The 21,693-nt window shown below is 47.1% G+C and overlaps 2 protein-coding genes and 1 long non-coding RNA gene across 8 annotated transcripts in view; all 3 read left to right on the forward strand.

Annotated features, from left to right (window-relative positions):
* LOC111850661 (CXADR-like membrane protein) overlaps positions 1-4,481 on the forward strand; it is a 41,272-nt gene extending 36,791 nt beyond the window's left edge. For 4 of the 5 annotated variants that reach the window (XM_023824794.2, XM_072706600.1, XM_023824795.2 and 1 more), the window contains one exon: positions 561-4,481. In XM_023824794.2, coding sequence (XP_023680562.1) covers positions 561-900 — 340 coding nt within the window. In that variant the 3' untranslated portion in view covers positions 901-4,481. The remainder of the gene's footprint in view (positions 1-560) is intronic. The other variant, XR_011985225.1, reaches the window with a different exon arrangement.
* Positions 4,482-5,964: 1,483 nt separating this feature from the next.
* Positions 5,965-21,693, forward strand: part of LOC111850619 (protein Aster-B-like) — a 63,926-nt gene continuing 48,197 nt past the window's right edge. Inside the window, exon 1 of one of the 2 annotated variants that reach the window (XM_072706214.1) lies at positions 5,965-6,300. In XM_072706214.1, the coding sequence (XP_072562315.1) occupies positions 6,146-6,300 (155 nt within the window). In that variant the 5' untranslated portion in view covers positions 5,965-6,145. Of the gene's footprint in view, positions 6,301-19,894; positions 20,156-21,693 lie in introns of those variants that run through there. The other variant, XM_072706206.1, reaches the window with a different exon arrangement.
* On the forward strand, positions 14,536-16,865 carry LOC111850621 (uncharacterized). The gene is made up of 3 exons (XR_002839851.2): positions 14,536-15,153; positions 15,597-15,715; positions 15,968-16,865. It is a non-coding gene; the product is annotated as an uncharacterized lncRNA (long non-coding RNA).

A 21,693-nucleotide genomic window follows, 5' to 3' on the forward strand; every position in this document is an offset into this window, starting at 1 on the left:
ACTGCAAAAAACAAGCTCACTGGGGACTGACTGTGTCGCCTCTGACATGCTGAGGAAACGTGATGTGAATCTGTGAGCAGTGTGCGTGTACATGTATGTGTGTAGCAGGACACAGCCATGTGCGGGCACACGCGTTAGTGTTTCCATCTGTGTGAGAGCATACGTGTAATAGCAAGGGGTTGTGAGGGTACGCGTGTAAAAGCACATGGCAGTGCAAAAGCACGCGTGTGACATCATGCAACTGTGTGAGGGTATGTGTGTAACAGCATAGGCATGTGTGGGCGCACACGTGTAATAACATACACCTGTGTGAGGGCACGCATGTAACAGCACATGGCCGTGTAAGGACACGCGTGTAACAGCACGCAACTGTGAGAGGGTACACGTGTAACAGCGTACAGCTGTGTGAGGGCACATGTGTAACACCACGCAGCCATGCAAGGGCAGCACGCAGCCGCGTGAGGGAACACATGTGACAGCACGCGGCCGTGTAAGGGCACGCGTGTGACAGCACACAGCTGCTGCACGTGCCCCACGGCTGCGCTCTGTGTCCCGCTCAGGGAGGACGCCGAGGCCCCCAAGGCGAAGCTGGTGAAGCCGCACTCGCTGCCCTCGTCGCGCTCTGGCAGCTCCCGCTCCGGGACCTCCTCCACGCAATCCATGGTGCCCAGCAGCGGGCCGCACGTGCCCCCCCAGCGGCCCTGCCTCCCCGTGGTGGCCGCGCTGCGGGAAAACGGCCGGACGACCGCCGGGCTGCCCCCCTCCCCACCAGCCTACTCACGCACCCCTCCCAGGGCCTCCGAGCTGGGCAATCCCCGGCTCAGTCCCGGGAACCTGGTTCGCATGGGCGCCACCCCCGTCATGATCCCTGCCCAAACCAAGGCCTTTCAGACTGTGTAGAAGGGCTCCCCCCAGTGGCAGCGTGCGGGAAAGATGCAGACAGGAAGTAGCAGACTTTCACATAAGCAGCATCCAGCTGCAGATATCGTAGTGGATATAACTTAAAGGAATTAATAATCAAACAGCGTTTAAATGAATGCATATTAAAGGAGACCTAAAGTTCCTGTCCCTCCTGATTGAAAAAACTTAAGCCCAAGGGTAGACATTTTTCTGTTTTTATTTGTATTTATCTACAGATGTGGGTGCAAAGAGACAGAAGCAGATAAATGGAGTTTATTTCATTTCGAAACACACAAAGCTTGTTGCTGACTGAAGAGGTGATTTGACGTTACAGAGACAGGGTCTGTGGTCAAAAGGCCCGCGTTGCTTCAGAGGGCTTGTCCTTCACCCTTCAGCATGTGTCCCGTGTAGAGAGCCCTCTTGGGCACGCCCAGGTTAGGGGTCAGACGCTATGCACACATTTCAGCTCCAAAAAGCTTGCTAAGAAGTCTGAGCCTAAGACTTATCACCAACAGCAAGAGCTCCCAGTACTCATGTGCAAAGTCCACTGGCTAAGGGGCATTCCTGTGAGGTTACTCCTCATTTAACAGTGAGCTTACTCCTCATTCGACAGTGAGGTTACTCCTCATTCAACAGTGAGGTTACTCCTCATTCGACAGTGAGGTTACTCCTCATTCGACAGTGAGATTACTCCTCATTCGACAGTGAGGTTACTCCTCACTTAACAGTGTGGTTACTCCACATTTAATAGTGAGGTTACTCCACATTTAACAGTGTGGCTACTATTCATTCGACAGTGAGGTTACTCCTCATTTAACAGTGTGGCTACTCCACATTTAACAGTGTGGTTACTCCTCATTCAACAGTGTGGCTACTCCTCATTTAACAATGAGGTTACTCCTCATTTAAAAGTGAGGTTATTCCTCATTTAACAGTGTGGTTACTCCTCATTTAACAATGAGGTTACTCCTCATTTAACAGTGAGGTTACTCCTGACACAGAAAGTGTGGTGATTCCTGGAGCATTTGAAAGGATCAAATAGCTAAAACATTTAGCACATCGTGACTCCCAACAATTAAAGAGTTACACACAACTGACAGTTTTATCCACAAGGAGGCGCTCTGCCTTCTTCTGGCCCTTGGATGGGACACTTGACCTCGGAAACACCCCCCCCAGCATAAACAGCCAGCGAGTTTACCGAAGAGGTCACCAATTTTAAATTACAATTAACTGATTTATCTAGTGCTGTGATCCAATGCAACCTAAGGTGGAGGGAATGGTAATGATTTATGGGTGCACCCTGGGATTCAAACCCACAACCTCTACATACCTGCATACATTACCAGCAGCTCCAGTTGGCTGTACCTAAACTTAAAGGACCCCCCACAAAATACGTGCATAAAAGTATACATACAGGAATAAACCGTCTCCCACGACACTATCAGAGGACCTTATTAAACTTTAAATGTATGTTAACGAGGATGGGTCACATTTATACTCCCCGATTTGTTTAGCGAAAAAGCCTCCATAGCTGTGCACATCTGGACACTAGGTGGCGCCATGGCACGCCACGCTAAGAAGACACTAAGGGCCACCAGGACGTCTGCCTTATTACCGCTGGGATTTCCTGCGGGGACACATCGCCTATGGCAAACGCGCTGTTTCTCACCACCAAATAGACAGCGATGATACCACACATGGCCATTGGGTGGTGCTGTGCTGGACGAAGCTGAATAATGGCCACTCTGAGAGTTCAGGCTTACAACAGCCCTATTCTCGGTGCGCTGTTTCCAACCTCAGCTTTTGGTAAATATCTCAATGTCATTTTAATTCTATAAATAAATGAACCTTTCTGACAATGTGGTGTAAGAAATAAGCTGGACTGGAGGCCTGTTCTGTGTGCCTTTGAAACCAATTTCTTGCATATGGGGTTACTTGTTAATCCTTACGGCATATGTAAATAGCCAGCTGACTGTACAGAATATTAACAGAACCAAATAGAAAAACAGTGAAGATGGGGGTTGAAATATCGGTCGGGTATTTTTGGAAATTTTCACCAGAGTAAAGCGCAAAGACAGAGGACGGTGCAGCGGTTAAGGACGTCGCCGATTCAGGTGCCGGTATGGGACCTGCTCTTTGTCCCTCCAACAACTTGCTTAACCTGAATAGCTATTCCAGTCTAAATTGATAAACATGAATCTATCAGCATCTCGCTTGTTCATATATGTGCTTCGTTTGCATGTGTAACTCACAGATAATGTATTCTTATTTTATGCAGCCAGGTTAAAGAAACTGTGATTATAGATTTTCTTTTTCTTTTTCCAGTATGTTATTACTGATTGTCATGCAAAATAACGGATTTTCATGGAGTGCGGTCAAGATGCGCACGTAGGCTATGTTGTATCCCTGTCCAGGGTGCCCGGACGGCAACCTTAAAAAAAATCAAGCCTGCAACCGCTGTTGTCCTCTTTTTCAACGGTTCCTCTTTCATGATAGTGGAACTTTTGAATGCCACGGCATAAAACGGAAATATTTAATTTTTTGCTCGCGCCCTAAAGTGAAAACACGGATCGCTTATCAAGGAAGGTCCAGGTCAACTGATGGTGTAAAGGGCTTAAGGACCCGGAAAAAAAAGCAGCTCAGTTGCTCTGGAGACCCTCACTTTCTCCCGGCGGGGATGGTAAAGCACTAAAACATGAAAATCGAAGGGATCGTGGAAGAGGGACATCTTGTATTTCCACGAGCATTTGAAACAAGCTCTTCCGTTTACAATGCATATTAAGCAGATGAGTGAATGTGGAATTATAATCTACTTGGACTTTAAACACAAGCGTGACGATCTAAGCAATATCACAAAGTTCAATTCAGTGAACAGAGAGAACCTTGATTCACGAAAACATTTTAATGTACATTTTCGCAGTCAAAGGTTTGCGTCTCTGAAATAACACGTAGAGCAAACGCTCCGCTCCGCTGGCGCCCTTCTTCCTACGAAAGGGACGTGCCCTTGTGTTTTATGGCGTGCCTGACGGGCCTTATCTAATTATTATACAAGAACCACATTAAGCAGATTGTTTGAGATGAACCTCTCTCCAATGGACTCGCAGAATGGAGGCATTTTCTCCATGACCTCTGCATACGCTCACCGATTGAGGTGCACCAAACGCCGACTCGGCCATTTCACTGGAGATTTTTCCTATCTCGTTATATTAGGCCTGTGTGCTCATATGCGGGTCGGCATAACATATCAAATTATGAATAAATATTGTAGGAAGTTATAAGTGGTTGTTCCTTTGTTTTTTTTTTCATTTCTCATTTACCCAGGTTTATTTTTCATAGGCCTATCTATTTTTGCGTTCAGTTATTTCATTCCAGTCTTTATTCCAACCACCTGTTTCTTGATTGTATATTGTCAGAAAGACTATTATAAAGGGAAACGCCGAACATTTCTCACCTTCTCACGATCATCTTGCAGTACTGGTTTGACCGGAAACACTATGTATATATACCATTCGCTGGTGAAACTGTACATTTGTAAAATATTAAACATTGTTTTTCTTTGTAATAAAATATTCAACGTGTAAGCATCTAGTCCCTTTCCTTTCGTGAATACATCTGACTGATGTGTTTTCTTCTGGTTTAAATGATAAGGTGCGGAATTACTCGTTAATGTGTTTACAAAATGTTTTATTCCTATAATAGTACTCTATGCATATGTTTTACCGAACTTAGCAAATCGGGAAGTAAAAGGAGGTTAAAAAAAGCCGGCTGTGGACGAATAAAATGAAACGCATAGCAGCGCGCTGTTTGAGAGGTAACACAGGCAGTAAGGTTACGCGGCCACAATGAATACGGCAATGTCGTTTTATTTTACACTTAATCCATAGTATTATAGGCTAAACTTCAGTAAGTCGATTTCAGTGATTTGTGGGTATCTGTTTAGAAATCCAGATTGTTCAGATGCTCTGCTTATTGTCTGGGAGAGGGAGTGACTGGATGGGTGGAAGTGTGATGTCTCCCTCAAGTGGTACATTTTCATCATGACTTCTAACAAACTCCGAAAAACAAACAGGCCTACATACAAACACACGCGCGTTATATTAATGACTGTTTTCTGCCTTATGTCATTATATAAGTGTCAATTTCGATTTTTCTTTTTACAGAATTTGTAGTGTACAATTCGCAGCATCTAATGACTAAGGAACTAAATATTCATTAGGACAAGATATCTCTTGCTCTGCTTGATGCCAACAAAATGTTTTGTACATATATACGCCTAATTATGTAGGCCTAATGTTCATGATATAATAATTATATTACTGCTTAAGACATACACGACAGTGAATTACACTGTTTAGTCTGTTCCAGGGGAAAAAAATGCTAACAGATGCATTTCCCAGAGGTACGCAGCCAGATTGGCCCGTGATGAAATTAATATTCCCCCACTAAGATAATGTTTAGTTGGAGCTTGTCGGGTCGCATCCAGAGGAGAGCAAATTGATTACACTGCAACTGACGACAGCGCTGTTGCTTTACGACGCGGCTAAGTAATTAATAGCGCACATTTGCGGATGGAAAACGGTGTGAAGGTAAAGGTAGCGGCGAGTCAGGCAAACTTAACGACCACGTCTCGGATTATCCTGAAATCCATCGCTGATCCCCTTAAAATAGCGTACTTTAAAAAAAAAAAAAAAAAACTTGCTTGCTTTAACCAACACGTCCCGCACGCTGTCTTGCTTAACTATAAACAGTCAATTCCTAATCTTTTCTTGATCTTACATTAATGAAGTTGTTTGAGAAATTTTCTGCCCACAGTTAGAGACTGTGTGTCCACTTTTCCAGAAGAGACAATTTCCTAACTGTGTCTGAGACGGCAGTCATTTCTGAACATACGGTATCTTGAAAAACGCAGGCCCGTTCTCTAGCACTGGAAACAGGTCTATAGGAGCACCACCCATCTCTAAACACTCCATCCCCGCCCTCCGGCAGCTTCCCTCCACCTTACGCCGCCGTGCACTGCAGGACTCCGATAACCCATCCCTGCATCCCTGATACTCCAGCGGAAGGACCCGGCGTCAGCTGCATAGCCTACAGCGGGCGGTGGGGGCGCAAAGGGAGACAATACCTCGTTTCAGAGGCATCCCGTCCGCTTGAGCGGGGTAACTGTCCGCGATCGTTAAGCTGCCTCAAAGTTTGCCCCGCAGCACACACCCCCAACGTTTTATTAGTTACACACGTGGAGTGGAAAATGGCTTTCGCGAACCCGGGACACATCATCCCACAAGTGAAGCTGGAGGAGGCGACGGACGACAGTTCACTCCAAAGCATCGCTCAGCGGCCTTTGCAGCCGGGGCAGCCGCGAAGCAAGCCCTCTTCCCCGGCAAGCATGAGGAGACATCACCGGTAAGGGATCTGCGCTGCTTCCTAGACTTAAGCTCAATGACATTTGCACGCATCCAAGGTTGAAGAGGCGATACTGATCGTAAACACTGCCCGGGCGATTGCACCCGGCTGGTAACTAACATTTTTCAAATATTTCGGAATACGACCGACTGAAACACGCCACCTGCTATAACCTATGTGGTATAGTTAGGAATTTCCTGGGATTTCCGATATGATGAATCCGGAACGGCCTGTAGGCGCACCGGCATTGGAGATGTTGACATAATACGGCCGCCTTTGACAGCGGCGTCCGCAACAATGTGCGTAAATGTCAGATCGGGTAAGCAGGGAAACGCTCGCTGCTTGTTCCATGGACGTACGGGTCGGCAATCCTTCCTGTTTGTTGTGAACATCTAACGACTGTAGTAAACGCACATCTCTACGCAGTCTTCAGTGGTAATAAATAAAACACAAAACAACCAGTGCATTTAAGTGGGATATTTGTCATATAAATGTACATAAAGGGTCTAGCCTTAAGACTTTTAGCTGGTAACTTTTCAGTGGCAGTGTTAATATACGTTGAAGACATTGCGCAAAAGGGATAATTAGTAAAGGAATCCCGGGACCGTCAGCTCTGGTCTCGCAGCCCGGAGCAGAAAAAGCCGCAGGGATTTGTGTCGGTAATCCCTCTTTGGCTATAGAATCACGGTGCCTGATACCTAATTCGCGAATGATACCTATCGTCACCCGTTAATAATAATGTGTACAACCTTTCTTATATTAAAGTTAATTACCATCCTCACTGGTACATTGAAACGAACATGACTCTAGTTGCTTAGGGAGCAGAAAAATAACTTTGATCGTGTGACATTTTGCAGGCTTTACACGCCTGGCAGAGTTCATTTCACGGTAACTTTCCCATGTTGCGAATCAGCACTGTGGCTGATTAATCTTTCCGATTCGTGTCTGGCGATGAATCCGAGCCAGACCAAGTTATTTATCAGGTGAGGTCTGGACCGATAAACAATCACCAAGCCACCAGCCCGACATCCCGGCCACATTTTTCGCTTTGTTGCGTGAATAATTTTGCCTTCCTTTGATTTAAATTAGGCCTAATTGTATGGTCAACAAACAACGGCAGCATGACACAACTTTGGGAAATGCGTGTTTTATTGGTTGATTGAATGGTTTATATAGCGCTTGTCACTAAGTTACAATGGAGCCGCGTTACAGCATTAAGAAAACGTTGGGTCCATGAGATTCGCAGTGAGACAAGAGTAGGTGACGTCTGTGGTGATGGCGAAGTTTCGGTCTGATCACACACGCTTTAAAAAAAAATATTTTTAAAAAAGCGATGACGAAGCATGATTCGTGACGTGAGGTTGGCCGTCGGCGACCCTGACGGGAGGATCTCTCTCAATCGATATCTGGCCGATCTTTTCCGGGGTACGAGCGATGCAGACATGCGTCTGTCACCTAATTTTCACGACGTAATTGCAAAACAAAAAAACCCAAAAACCTCAGAAAACAAGCATTGTAGAACTTTAGAAATGATCTAATGCGGATGAAAAAAAAAACTCCAGCGGCTGATTCAAGTGCCGCCTCAGCACTTACAAGCTTAACAAATACATTAAAGTGTGAAATCCAAGACGGTACTGTCTGCCTTGGAGGAAAAGAATAGCATTTATTCTAAAAGCTTACTGTCGGGCCATGTGAATATTTTTATAGGCCCTACTATTAACATACGGAGGGGGGGTTGGGTTAATGTGTTACAGCGTCCACCACAGAAAACGTGGAATGGGACGTAATGTACATGCATTTTAAATGTGATTACAGTAAATACCATGACTCTCTCTTTGTGTGTACCAGACATGGAGGGAATTGGATTTCTGGAGCATCACCACACAACAAGGACCCTTATTCCTTAGAGATGTACACGTGTGTATAATACAAACGTCCATGTTTTAATGCAGTATTTCTCTGGAATGGTGTTTGGGTATTTCTGCACAGTGACTCAGAGATTTAGTGAAGTGTGACCGTACATTATGTGGGGTTTTCGGTGGCCGCGGCTCACGCCGTGTGTCAGGACTCCGCCGATAGGGGCTCTCCGCCGATCGGGGCTTTGTTCCAGGCACTGCAGGTTTCCAGCGGTCGAGGAAAACGTCCCTATTCTTGGCACTGTGGCCCATTTGAATCTCCAGCCAGCTTGTGCGCCCGGATTAGAAGCAGTAAAAGCCGCCTTCCCGTGAACTAAGTCGGGTCAGCGCCGCTCCGCTTCACCGCTCACGCCCTCCGCTGCGCCGGCCGGTTTCAACGCTTCGTTGGGTTGCCCGTGTCACATCCCGCAGGGTGTGCCGGTCGCGCTTCAGTCGAGGCACCCCTGTGGTTCTTTTGGAGTTAATGTAGCCGGATTGTTATGGATATCAATGTTGTGGCTAGTAGGACAGCAGCCATGGTGAGTGGCGGGAGATGGACTGTACCACTGGTGCTGGGTCCATTGATCGGTCCTGGTCGCTGATACCAGCATGGGGCAGAGCTGGGAGGATGTCAGAGGAGTGTGCAGAAGAGGGGAGGGAGATGAAATTCTTCCTGTACGTGGATGACTGGTTGTTTAAGGGAATAACCACGTTTTTTAGCAGCCGTGTCTGTGTGTGTCTGTGTGTGTAGAGGGTTATTTGGATGGCGTTCTGGATGGGCTGGGAGCTTGAAGGGCACCTTATGAAGCAAAGCACTTGGAACAGGATGGGTTACCCCCCAGCAACCCCCCCCCCCCACACACACACACACACACACGTCCTTGACAATGACTGCCTCGGTCTCGCCGCCGGCCCTCACTGGCAGACCCTTCTGTCACCAACTGCTGTGCCCACAGGCCAGCAACCCCCCTGCTCCCCCACCAAACGTGAATCTTGTTCCCCCCCTCACCCACCCACCCAAGGGCATGTTTGTTGTGGCAACATTCAGGCCTCTTTATCACCAGAATGTCTTTGTTAAGTTCAGCTGTCTTACCTAATGGGGGTCTGAGTTTGCGTCTCTTATTTATGGAGACTATGTCTATATATGGACTATGTCTTTAATAATTATTAAAAATGAAATGTGTGATATCTTAAAAAAAACTGAAAAAAAAACTGGAGAAGTCAGTCAAAATATAAACAAAGTCTATTTTTAGAAGTAATTAATACCTAATGATCCCCCCCCCCCCCCCCCCCCCCCAACCAGAACCCTGAAACCCAATAAATTCGTACAGTGGCAATCTGGGAGAACCGGTCAGGCACGAAAATCAGATTGTCTTTGAGGAGGTGTCCTGGGTCAGGTGATCTGATGAGGACGATGTGAAGGGCAGGGTATCTCAGCATCTCACACTGTGCACAATAAAACGTGCAGCGAAGAGCATCGTTTATTCTTACAGCGTTTTGCTGGCTGATTTTAAACTTTGTTCTATCACAGGTATCAGCCGACCCTCCGATACAGTTTCCTGACAAGCGGAAGATTTACTGTTTTTTTTTTTTTCATTCCTTAGGCCTGAGTGGGCCTTCATGGACGGAGCTTTCAGTAAAAAGCCATTTTGGAAATGTAAGCCTCTACTCTAATTTCTGAAATGGATGTAAGTTGGACCAATGTGGCGCTGACGGGAACAAACAGCTCGAAGATGGATTTATGGATACGACTAAGTTTGTCTGCTCCCATCTTCGGCACAGAAAGGTTGCCAGCCTCTCTGATCTCATTTTGTTTCTTAAGCAGTAATTTCAGGATGGGGGGAGGGGTTGGGGGTTTTTCAGGAAAAGTCTGCTGATGCATTGTGCTGATGGAGGGGGGCTTTGTCAACTGGCTGACACCCCCGTGGGCATCGATGCCCAGTGGTAATTCAGAGGGCCGGGCGCGATGTATCTCACTTGGCAAGATGGGGGCAATCAGACCCCCCCACCCTGATTCATTCTAACATCACCTAGGGAACACATGCAAAACAGACTAGGACCAGTACTTGGCAGGGGATGGGACTCTACACCAGAGATCCTTTTACAGAATTATTCTGACAATCAATTTATTAACAAGAATCAAACTAACCTGAAGTTACTGTTAAGTTAAGTTAATTAATGTATTTTTTGCAAAGCCCCCTGTAAAGTTTGTACAGTTACTATTTACGGTCTAGCAAAAGATTAAAAAAAAAATATCACAACAATAGTTGGATTCGCATTTTAAAAAGGCTTAGTTAAACACCAAAGCATAAGCAATGTTGAAAAGCATCGCTGGAGTGTTTTTAAAAACATTTTTAAATGGGACATTTTGATTTGTCAGAGAAACCTCATTAGCTTGAAATCAGCTGTGCTTTCCTGTACATTAGTATCCGCACAAGTTGCTGGTCCCCATCACATCTCCCAGAATGCAGTGCAACAGACAGCAATTTACAGCTAACCTGTTTCTAAAACACACTAATATGTGATAATGACCCAGCTAGTTGCTGTAAAACTAACGTAAATTAGAGTTGGATATTTGCTGCAAATGTGTAGTGTACAGCGTATGTGATTAGTGAAAAAATGTAGCTTGGGTCTGCCCGCAGACTTCATGATGGTTGGATGGATTACCAGCCATGTGGTTTTGAAGAAACTAGTTCAGCTAAATATCTATGCTGCTGAGTGTTTTTATGCACGGCGTTGTGGGTAATGCTTCACAGGCCAGCTCTGAAACATCACCTTTTCTGCAGTATCGATTTGGGGGGGCTGTAAATAGGCTGCGCAGTGCAGGAAGGTTATCTTCTAAGGTCTCTGTTTTCACCCCGGGGGCAACATATTGATGTCTTAAGGTCAACGGGGGAAAAGATGGAAAGGTAACATCCATGCTGTCATGGAGAAGCCTCCCGTGAAAGACCTTCATGCGTCTTCACAGTGCTGTTGTCAGCCTCACTTTACCTTTTGAAAATGGAATGAGGTCTTTAAGAGAATGGCTTCATCCCATGCAGCACACTTAAGGCCAAGCGCACTGAGATGCTACCCACCGTGATGACGCATGTTCATGTAAGACGCTAAGAGCACAAGTGAATGTAAAACATCTAAGTACGCAGGGATTTCTTGAGGGCAGTGGGACACATTCGATTGCTGAACAAGTAAACAAGCAACACATTACAACAATGTTGCCATTTGTGTTGGTTGTGTTTGGGGATGTCCATCACAGTAACCTAGACTATGTAAAGATCTGTTATACAACTTTGTGCACTTACAGTGAAATTCGCTCCTAGGAGTTTTACTTAGACAAAAATGTTCTGAGGGCAACTGGAGGGGGCAGGGCCAACCAATCAGATGTATCAAGTTGCTTGGACCCACCTCCTCTACAATGTGATTGGTTATCTCTCTGAATCAATCATTTTTCATTCAGCCCTCAGAACATTTTTGTCGAAGTAAAACTCCCACAAGCTTGTAATTTATTTGGAGGCATGTTTGGCTCGGATAAACTGGTAGACTTCCTCGTGTTCCTCTTGTTCCACCTTTGCCCCCTACATCCCTAGATGTGATCTAGCCCCATCCATCCTGAGCCCCCTGGCAGTATGTTTTCGTGGAGTTCATGGAGATGAACATGGAGATGAAGCAGTTGTGATGAATTAATCAGATCTCAATCAAAGCAAACGGATGCAATCCCCTCATTCCCTGTGAAACTGTGGGCTTCAGGATCTAGCAGCCAGCAGATCAAAGCCCAAAAACCATGTGCTGGGAATCATCAGCGTCTCATTTATTCCACCTCATTTTTTGGAATCAGTTTTACTTGGAATTATTCAGTGAGGTTGCATGACATTACATGCCATCTCTGTCCAATCACAGAGCAGGCTGCAAGAGAGTGCTATTAAACTACTATCTTATTGGCCAGCCCGAGATGGAGGGCTTTTAAGCTAGTTTTTATTGGTCGTCCTAAAGCATAGCACCATTAAACTTTCATGAGGGCTAAAGCAAATACAATCGCAGTCACTTATCTACCCACTCACCCCTCCCCCCCCCCCCCCCCCTAAGCCATACCTGTTGAAGGACATGACCAGACCAAGCGACCAGCCAATCAGAGGCGTCTATTGACTTTGTGCCTTGTATGGGTGAAGGCACTTCCTATGCAGATCGATGATGTCACAGTGACGCACAGCTCAGGTGGTGAGGCTGTTGGTCGCACAGGATGGGAGCCCACAGCATGGTCAGGTTCTCGGTCCGCCCCATTGCTGCCACGCCGGTCACCTTGACGTCCGTGATGTGAAGTCGTCCTACTTATGACGCCGGCTGCTGCCGGTGGCCGCTGGCTAGGTCTCTAACGAGCACAGCCGAGAAGTTCCTCACCCCGGTACCCTTCCGCTTACTGGCCTCACCTTGGCCTGTCCCACTCCGCTGCCCAAGAGGCCCTGAGATCATGACACCATTCCGAAACCCAACCCGCTCCAGCCCTCAGCCTCCTTCCCGTAAAGCTCCCCCATCAGAATGGGCCCCCAGGCTCTGCATCGACCCCCCCCCCAGTGACTATCGAGTAGTTTGTCATCTGAGAGCCGTGATACATGACCCCTGTTCCTCGCTGACAGCGCGCTGTGGCCCAGACTTAGACCATTACCCCCCAGCTGAGGATGGTGCGCTTGCCGTCTCCATGTCTCAAACCCCACTGCAGCCTTCAGGAGTCTGCTCCTTGCTGACATGGCCACGCCCCCTTTTGGGATGCGTGACGGTCCTGATGGTGACCATGTGTCCTGCTCCATGGGGATGCTGCTGGGCTCGACTCCACCGACTAGCCAGGTAGTGGAAACATCTCTATTCATCTGGAGTTCTTCAGAGGGGCTGTTGGGAATATTCACTTTTATATCCATCCCCATGCTGTTTAGCCTACAGCCTGTAGGGGGCGCTGTCTTGAGACGCCTCATCCACTGATACCGGCATTCTCTCTTCCTGATGTCTGCGGTGTCAAACACTGTCTGGCCCAGCTAATTGCATGCTTGCTAAAAAGGTCTGATTAACCTGCTCAGGCCAATGTTACAAAGAATTAATAATTAATTCACCTCATTAATAATCAAAAGAAGCAGAGGACAGTTGTTACATTGTTCTCTTACCTCTTGTGTTATTTACTGTTTGTTCTGGAGACACATTCAAAATATTTCAAAACTTTTTAGACCTCTGGACATTTTTTTTTTCATTAAATAGTAACATATTTATTGATCTAATTCCAGTAAATGACTCCGCTTAATGGGAATTTCCTGCTGGCCCAGAGTGAGTCGTTCGCTGATTAATGCCCATCTTCCAGCAGCACCTCTGTATCTTTAAATGATTCATAACCACATATCACAAAAGGCTATTATTTTATTTGAGAGATTAATTGATTCAATTTAAATTACAGTCCCTTTTAAACGTTCCTCAGTAGTACTTGTGGAACAGATCTAATATTTTATCTACAAGCAGTACAAATTAATAACGGATTCCCAGCCGGGGTCAAACATTAAGATTGCGTTTTGTAGATTGTGACTTTAAAACTGCAGCCTATTATGTGCATTCTGCTCATTGGCCACAGGGTGGCAGACTTGCTTCAGAATGGGCATTCGATGATACACTCTCCAGGAAAAACATTGTAGGTCTTCGGCCTCGAGTACAATCCTTTGCATTGATTTAGCACTAATAGGCTGCATAGGAGGGACGATCTTCCAAACCTTTCCTATATACATCAGTTTTGAACAATGTGAAACTAAGCACACTTCAGGATCCCCCTGAAGCTGCTGGACGTCATGGCCGCCCTGTACACTGGTACTGTGAGGGCTATGCAGGAGGGAGATCCTCCGTGTTCTTCCCAGTTGATTCTGGGGTTCACCGGGGGTGTGTTCTCCTACTCTGTTAAATGCTTGTGTTGGGCGGGGTTGTGTGGTCCAGCGGCTGTGGAGCATTCATTGGTGAAGAAAGATTTACTGATCTTGACTTTGCTGACGATGCTGTGATCTTAGGGGAGTCAATGGAGGCTCTGATCGGGGCTCTCGAGAGACTGAGTGAGGAGTCTGAGTGTCTGGGATTGCGGGTGTCCTGGATAAAGACCAAGATCCAGGCATTTAATGACTTCCTAGGCACAGCCATCAGTAGTGTGTCTGTCTGCGGGGAGAATGTCGACCTTGTTGAGAGATTCACCTACCCTGGCAGTGACATTCATGTCTCTGGTGACTCTTCCTATGAAGTCAGCACATAGACGGGGAGGGCATGGGGGGGTCATGAGGTCGCTGGAAAGGGGTGTGTGGCTCCCGACATCTTTGCAAGAGGATGAAGGTCCAAGTCTTTAGAGTCCTGGTGCTCCCTGTCTTGCTGTATGGCTGTGAGACATGGACACTATCCAGTGGGATGAGAGGAAGACTGCACACCTTCAGTACTGTGTCTCTTCAGAGGATCCTTCTTTACCGCTGGTTTGACTTGGTGTCGAATGAGCGGTTGATAGAGGAGTCCTGAATGAGGCACATTACCTGCATTGTGAGGGAGCATCAGTTACGGCACTATGGCCAGTGTTGTGCATGAACGTGTTCAATGAACGGCATTCATTGAACATGTTCATATTTTCCGTGAACGCTGAACTGAACGGATCAGTTTACAAGTTATGAACGTGAACGTGAGTGACGTTCGCTCTCGCGAGACTGAACGCTGCTCACGTTTTATGACGGTTTTAAACTTTGCCGATTACAGACTGGCGCTTCGAGTTCGGACGCTTCTGTTGATGGTGGTTTGTTTAAACATTTGAGAGATTTAGATGGGAACAACCACACGTTTTTATGCAAATTATGCCCAACTGGTTTGAAAAAACAAGTCCGGACGTCAGGCACATTTGCATCCAATTTGAAACGACACATCGAGTTACACCTTCAAAGCAGTTTTAGGGAATACCTTCATCTTAATGGTGAGCACAAAAAATTATTAACAACTGTTTACTTTTAGTTATGTTCTTTTCCGAGCACTTTAAAATATGTTAAATGTCTGAATATTTAAGCAGACGCCTTTTACATTTTCTGTTAATGTCTGAATAAAATTTGCATATACAGTATACACTCTACCTCGTTTTTTCCCTGTTAGCATAACATGACACAAGTGGTAAGATCGATTCTCAACCTCAGAATTGGCTTTTAATGTAACTTAATCTTTTTAATGAAACTCATGTCTGTGATTCTTCAGTGGTATATGACAGACAGAAGGAAAAAATTGAAGGAGGTTCAGATAGAAAGATGTATTGAAATAGTTAAAAAAAAAAAAAAAAAAACTAATGAGCGAATCATTTTTGGAGCTGTGAACTTAGTTCCAAATTTAAAAAAATGAACTATGAACTTTGAGCTAGTTCTTTTTCAGTGTGATCTGGCACCACACTGACTACGGCCATGTGGCGCGTTTCCCTGACGGTGATCCGGCTCTCAGGATCCTCATTGCTGAGGACCCAAGTGACTAGACCAGGCCAAGGGGACACCCAGGTAATACCTGGCTGCGGCAGATGGATAGTCATTTCCGGAGGGTGGGACTGGACCGTGTGTCTGCCTGGGGGGTCACCAGCCGGGATCCAGAGGAGTTTCGCTGTGTGGTGGGTGCGGCAACGAGCTGCATCAGCTCATGCTCCCCAACCTGACCTGACCTGACCTGAAAACAGTGAATATTGCATCGGGCTGATGGATACGGCCAGTTAGTTATGCTGCTGATGACTGACATAAGAATAATCTGTGTTCCAGTCACAGGAAGAAATGTCACCGCAGTCTGAAGATGCGTGTTTGAGTGTGTCAGTCCCCATCCAGCCTTCCTCTGTGAGCCATTGGGCTGAGAGTGGCTCAGAGATGATTCAGTGTCAACATGATTCATCATCCTAAGAGTAAACCACGCCTCTCAGGCAGGCAGAAGAGATCGTGGGACACATCACAGAAGGCCTCGAGATATCACAGGAGCTCTCCATCAGTCTCCGGAGATCGCAGGACACCCTCAAGACCACAGAAGCCCTCAAGGTGTCACAGAGGGCTTCTGAAAAGTGACAAGCTCTTCTCTCTCCTCCATCAAGACTAGGGGATTGAGTCATTAAGAGCTGTGGAAACTGGGAAAAGTATCCAGAGACATAAAGCCCCAGGGAAGTCCAGAGAAAGCTGGACCGGAAGAGTGAGAAAGACTCACAAGAACCACAGAGCCAACTGTGGCCATATTCACTGCAGGGGCAGGTGTGGGACAGCAGAGGCTCTGAGGGTTTGTGAAGTAAGCATGTGGCAGTTCAGCCACGCCTGATGAGAGGGCGGAGGGATGGAGCCTAGTACTAAGGTGAAAGCCAGCACCCATGGCAGACGTCTCAAAGGGTGTGGCATGGGCTCTGGACTTGTCACCAGAATGTTATAGCTTCAAGTCCCAGCAGGTGTTTGAACAGGACATTTGCTGAATTGCTTACGTAGAGCCAGTTCAGAGTGTGCAGGTGCTGCACAGGTAATTTTGCTTACAGGTTCATGCCTTGCAATGCAATTAATCCATGAATTGTGCCTAAAATGTCTCTTATTTCGTCAGCAGGAAATTGAATCCATGGCAGTGCTCAGCTGGGGTGCCCTAACCCTCTACACAGGCTTGGGAACCATCCCAATAAATTGCTTGATATTATTATTATTATTTTTTTTTTTTTTTTTAACCCTTAATTAACTTTAAGCTGCCCAAATTAATCAGTCTTGTTTCTATGGCTGCTTATTAGAAAAAAAATACCCGTATTTGAACTACCAATCAGATTAGTGAGTAGGAGGAGCTAAGGAATGGCAGCAGATGTTGGGGTAGCTTCTCTGCTGCCAGTGGGTGCTTAACCACCCCCCCCCGAGGTTGTAATTTTGTGAATGTGTATCAGCATAACAGCATGCAAGCCTTAGGTAGGACTCACACATCAAACCTCACTGGCACCACGGGAACGGGGAAGTCCAGCAGCACTCTGTAGCTATCCAGCAGACCGATCGGACCCTAAAATCTGCAGAATGTTATATTGCACGTTATATTGTCCTGTCACTCATCTTTAAATGCCGTCGCTGGGCGTATAATTTATCAGGCTGGGTGTTGTAACATGATAATTAATGGCAGCAGGTGCTGAAATCACTGAAGAGAACATGGCGCCCAGCCCGCGGGGCGTCCGCAGCCGCTCCCGTACAGCAGCCGCGGAGCTCTTTGTTCCGTCCTGAAAGGGATTCAGCAGAAATGAGTGCAGATCACAGAGGATGCTCTTTCTAGCTTCCTTACATCTAGATCTGGTTTTCCTGGCCTCCCCGCGATGTTTCAGCTGGCGGCTCTCAGCCCACGTGCCTCAACACAGCCCTGGCATTGCGGCACACAGCATGATTCCATAGAATCATGCGCTCAAGGTCTGTTTTAGTCCAGTTCATGAACTGAGGCATGATGGGAGGTAACAGGTGTTCAGGCAGCTCCATCAGAGATGTCACCTGACCCCAGCTGCTCATACTGACATCTCTTCAACCCCCCCCCCCCCCCCCCCCCCCCAGATATTTCAAAAACTGAGGGTGTTTCTCAATACCAAGAACGCAAAGATCGTGCTTGTGGTCTTGGCAAGACGGGTCTTGCTAACTTGCCTCCCACGGACGCACTTGGGGTGCAATGAATCATTGATTGGTCTCATTTGGTGAGGATGCGGCTGATGTATCCTCGATATTCGGAGCAGGGGAGGAACGGATTTTTACCGTCCTCTGTACTTCTGTTCTTGAGTATTTGGACTGGGCTTCAGCGACGGAAGACGACGTAAAACGGGTACGGGAGAACACAAGTATGGTCAAGTACGCATATGGAGAAACACCCCCGACCAAGAGCTAGCGAGGAGAGTCGAGTTTGTGGCTAGCTATAGTAGCTAGCGGAACATTTCCTAAATAAGAAACATGTTTATTTAATATTTAGTGTAGGAGCGTTTCTGGCCAACAGGAAGTGCGTGGCTTGAGTGGCGGTGGGCAGTATCTCTGCCTTGCAGATGTTCTTGCTGCCTGGGACATACATACGCAGAGTGTTAAACGTGTTATGAACGAGGGGAAAGCCTTTTAGCTTGTATTTATTAGCATAATCACATCTAAACTGCCGCCTGGCTACATTCTAGCTGCGCTATTACCCTCAGATTTAATATTTCTGCATACCCATAATCCACAGCATTTTTTTGGTGGAATGCAATACAAGAAATGACAGTAAAAAGTAATCGCTATTGTTGCTAACAGCTACTACTGCTGCTTAGAATAATGCAGAACCAAACAAGGGCATGGTACACTGTGCCTTTACTCCTCGAGGGTCATGGGGTCAACGCTGGGCAGCGTTCACAGTATACAGGCAGCACTTTTACAAAATGGCATTTTATTATAAAGCGATGTTTTTCAATATATCTTGCATCAGTTAATAATGTTACAGTGCTGGCATTTTCAGAACCGTTGTTAAAATGTAACAGTAAGGTTCTCTGTCAACTTTGAAAAGAAATTCATGTAACAGTTAAGGTACTGGGAATGTTCCCTGTGTATGATATATCAGGATCAGGAAACTTTTACTGTCTCTGAGGAAATTGTTTGTGATCGAGGCCGCACAAAAAAAAAAAACAACCACACAAAAAGACAAAAAAATAGCCAGTACAGAGTTCCACATACACATGTTATTTCTGCATAAAAGTAAACAAGAATAACATGTTATAGAGATGTTGGGGCAGAACGGTGTGACGGTTGGTGCTGCTGTTCCACTTCTGTGGCCCCATGTCTGTGGAGTCTGCATGTTCTCCATTGTGTTGTCATTTGGTTTCCACCAGATACTCCAGTTTCCCCCCACAGTCCAAAAACATGCAGAGGTGAACATTGTGAGTGTGTGTGTGTGTCTGTGTGTGTGTGTGAATGGTGTGTGCGCCCTGCGATGGGTGGGCCCCCAGTCCTGGGTTATTCTCTACCTTGCACCCATAGCTTCCGGGATTGAATGGGCGACCCTGCATAGCACAAACAATTATAGAAGATGGATGGGATGGATATAGAGATAGTAGAAAACAGGTGGTATAAATGTAGATAAGTACATTAGAAATTGCACTAGAAAGTTAAATAAATCAACAGATACTGACGAGGTATTACTGCACACGTGCCCTGGGTCTTTTTTGTTTGTGGTTTAGCCTGTGACTGAAGGCGAATGTTTTCCTTTGTATTTTAATTACATGTGTGTCTCCCTGGCACTCTGAAACAGTGAGGCGTCCATTTTATTTACAAACACGCCACTTGGCATCCATTTTATTTATAAACATGCCACTTTTTAAACGGGGGGGGGGGGGGGCATCCGCATCCTACACCTCCAGGATCCGTCAAGGTGCAACTGCCCCCCCTCCTCGCTGACCACCACCCATTGCTGCTTTACAGTCCCATAAGTCAATCAATCACACCGCCTGTCAGATGCAGTTAAATCCGGTGCATCTTCACAGCCAGAAAACAGCCTCATGCTGCCATGCGATTTAGTGTGTCGTGTGGACTGGGAGTGGGTGTGATGTATGCTGGGGGGTCACACTGCCGGGGGGGGGTTTAACATGGCAGGTTTCAAATGGGTGCACTTAACTGCCTGGTACTTGACCCTGGGTGTGTGTAGGGGGGGGGTGGGGGGGGGGGTTGGCCACGCATGGGAGAGTCAAAAGAGGCTTCCAGATATTTAGGTGCAAGAGGAAAGAGAGGGAGAGAGAGAGACTGAGGGAGGGAGAGATAGGAGGGGCTGTGCAGTACCACAGTGTGTGCCGCACCCCTGGAGAAGAGGAAGTGTGGAAGTCAGGCTGCCCGGGGTGAGGGAGATGTAAGACAGAAGAGGAGGAGGAGGAAGAGCCAGAGGAGAGGAGCATAGGAGGAGCCCAGGCTGCAGCCCCGATCTGCAGACGTGTCCACAATTCACTCCCCCGGACGGACATGCAGGTAATGCCTTCACACGGCTGTGAGGTGTGTGTGTGAGTCAGACCGCTGCACTTTATAGTGTCGTGCATGCACGTGTGTGTGTCTGTCTGTATGGTTTCTCAGTGACAGAGTGTGTGTTTGCGTCGTGTGGTGAACTTGTGCGCGTGCTAAACATTTGCCTGTGGATGCGTGGGTGGATGGTTTGCATATGGGGACGTTGTCAGTGGTACAGAGGGACCCCCACACTCTGCACACACTGTCACTAATGCCCAGGAGTAATAAAGCCACCCGTCCGCCTGCAGGCAGCCAGGTTTGGTCCCGGCGCGTGAGCAGCCGTCCCGTCACTGGGCCGTGGAGTCGGGGGCTGAGCTGTGTTTCGGAAAATAGCCTCGTTCGCAGTCCCTGCGCACCTGGCAAAGGCGATGTCCTGTCCCGAAGTGCGGACGCTGGGAAGGAACGCTGGGAATGTTGCAGGTCCAAATCTCAGGGGAGCCTAGCCGTGGCCGACAGTGGAATCCGCCGCTGTCAGCCAACCTGCCGTGCCGGCAAGGTGATTGGTTGACGAGCTTGCAGGTAACAGAGGCGGGGCACCCGAGTGACCGTATCTGCGGTGGCAGCCGGAGACGGTATTACAGAGCGTCATACGCAGTAAGTCGGTGAGCTTTGTTAGGACTTTGCAGGTTGGTTCCTTTGCAGCTGCTCCGTTCTAAGCAGAGACAAAGTGCACGTGCTTCATGTATGACCCGACCCCACGGCGACCACACCTGCTAAGGTGACCCCCTTTTTCTCCAGCTTGCGCTACCCCAGATGGCAGCCGGGGGGCAGCACCAATGTGCTCCGCGCGCCTGCATGGGAAAGCATCATCTCGCTCGTGAAGGCGAGTTAAATTGTTAGACTTTTATGCAGTTCTGTGAAATGCACAATCCTGTAGAATAGTGGGTGGGAACAAAAATGTGGACCGTCTGTGGGTTCTCATGGACTGGGCTGAGAAACACTGATGTAGAAAGTACAAGTACTTTCTAAGAGAAGGTGTCTTGTAGGAGACTCCGAGCCGTTTGGTCTGAGCTATGCAAACAAGTCGCTTAATTCGTTAAGAGGTACAGAAGTTAATTCTGGCTGGTGTCTTGTCCTGAGCGCCCTCACAGTTGATTCACTCAGTACCTCTTCAGCATGTGACTTCCAGCAGCCCAGAACAGTCGAGCACATGGTAGAACGACCTGCTCTATCTCTGCGGGATCTTTCAGCCATTCGTTTGTGTTTCACCATCTTCTGTAAAAACCAGGCATGTCAAATTGTTAATATTGCACAGGTGTTCCACAGATGGTTGTAATCGCAGGGAAATTCCACGGTATGAAATGCAAATCACGTTTTCCTGGTCATACCAGGACATGGGATGTTTGGATTAAGGAAGCAGGCAGTCAGCTCGTTAAGCGCAGGCGATGCTTAGACGTCCCCTTTGCTAATGCCACAGGTGGGCATTGTATTGGGCTTAGTGGTAGAACTGCTGGTAACTGAATTAGTAACTTACCCATAATGCAATCTGCTTCTCACTTGTCAAC

The sequence above is a fragment of the Paramormyrops kingsleyae genome, chromosome 24 (genome assembly GCF_048594095.1).
Source record: "Paramormyrops kingsleyae isolate MSU_618 chromosome 24, PKINGS_0.4, whole genome shotgun sequence".
Lineage (NCBI taxonomy): Eukaryota > Metazoa > Chordata > Actinopteri > Osteoglossiformes > Mormyridae > Paramormyrops > Paramormyrops kingsleyae.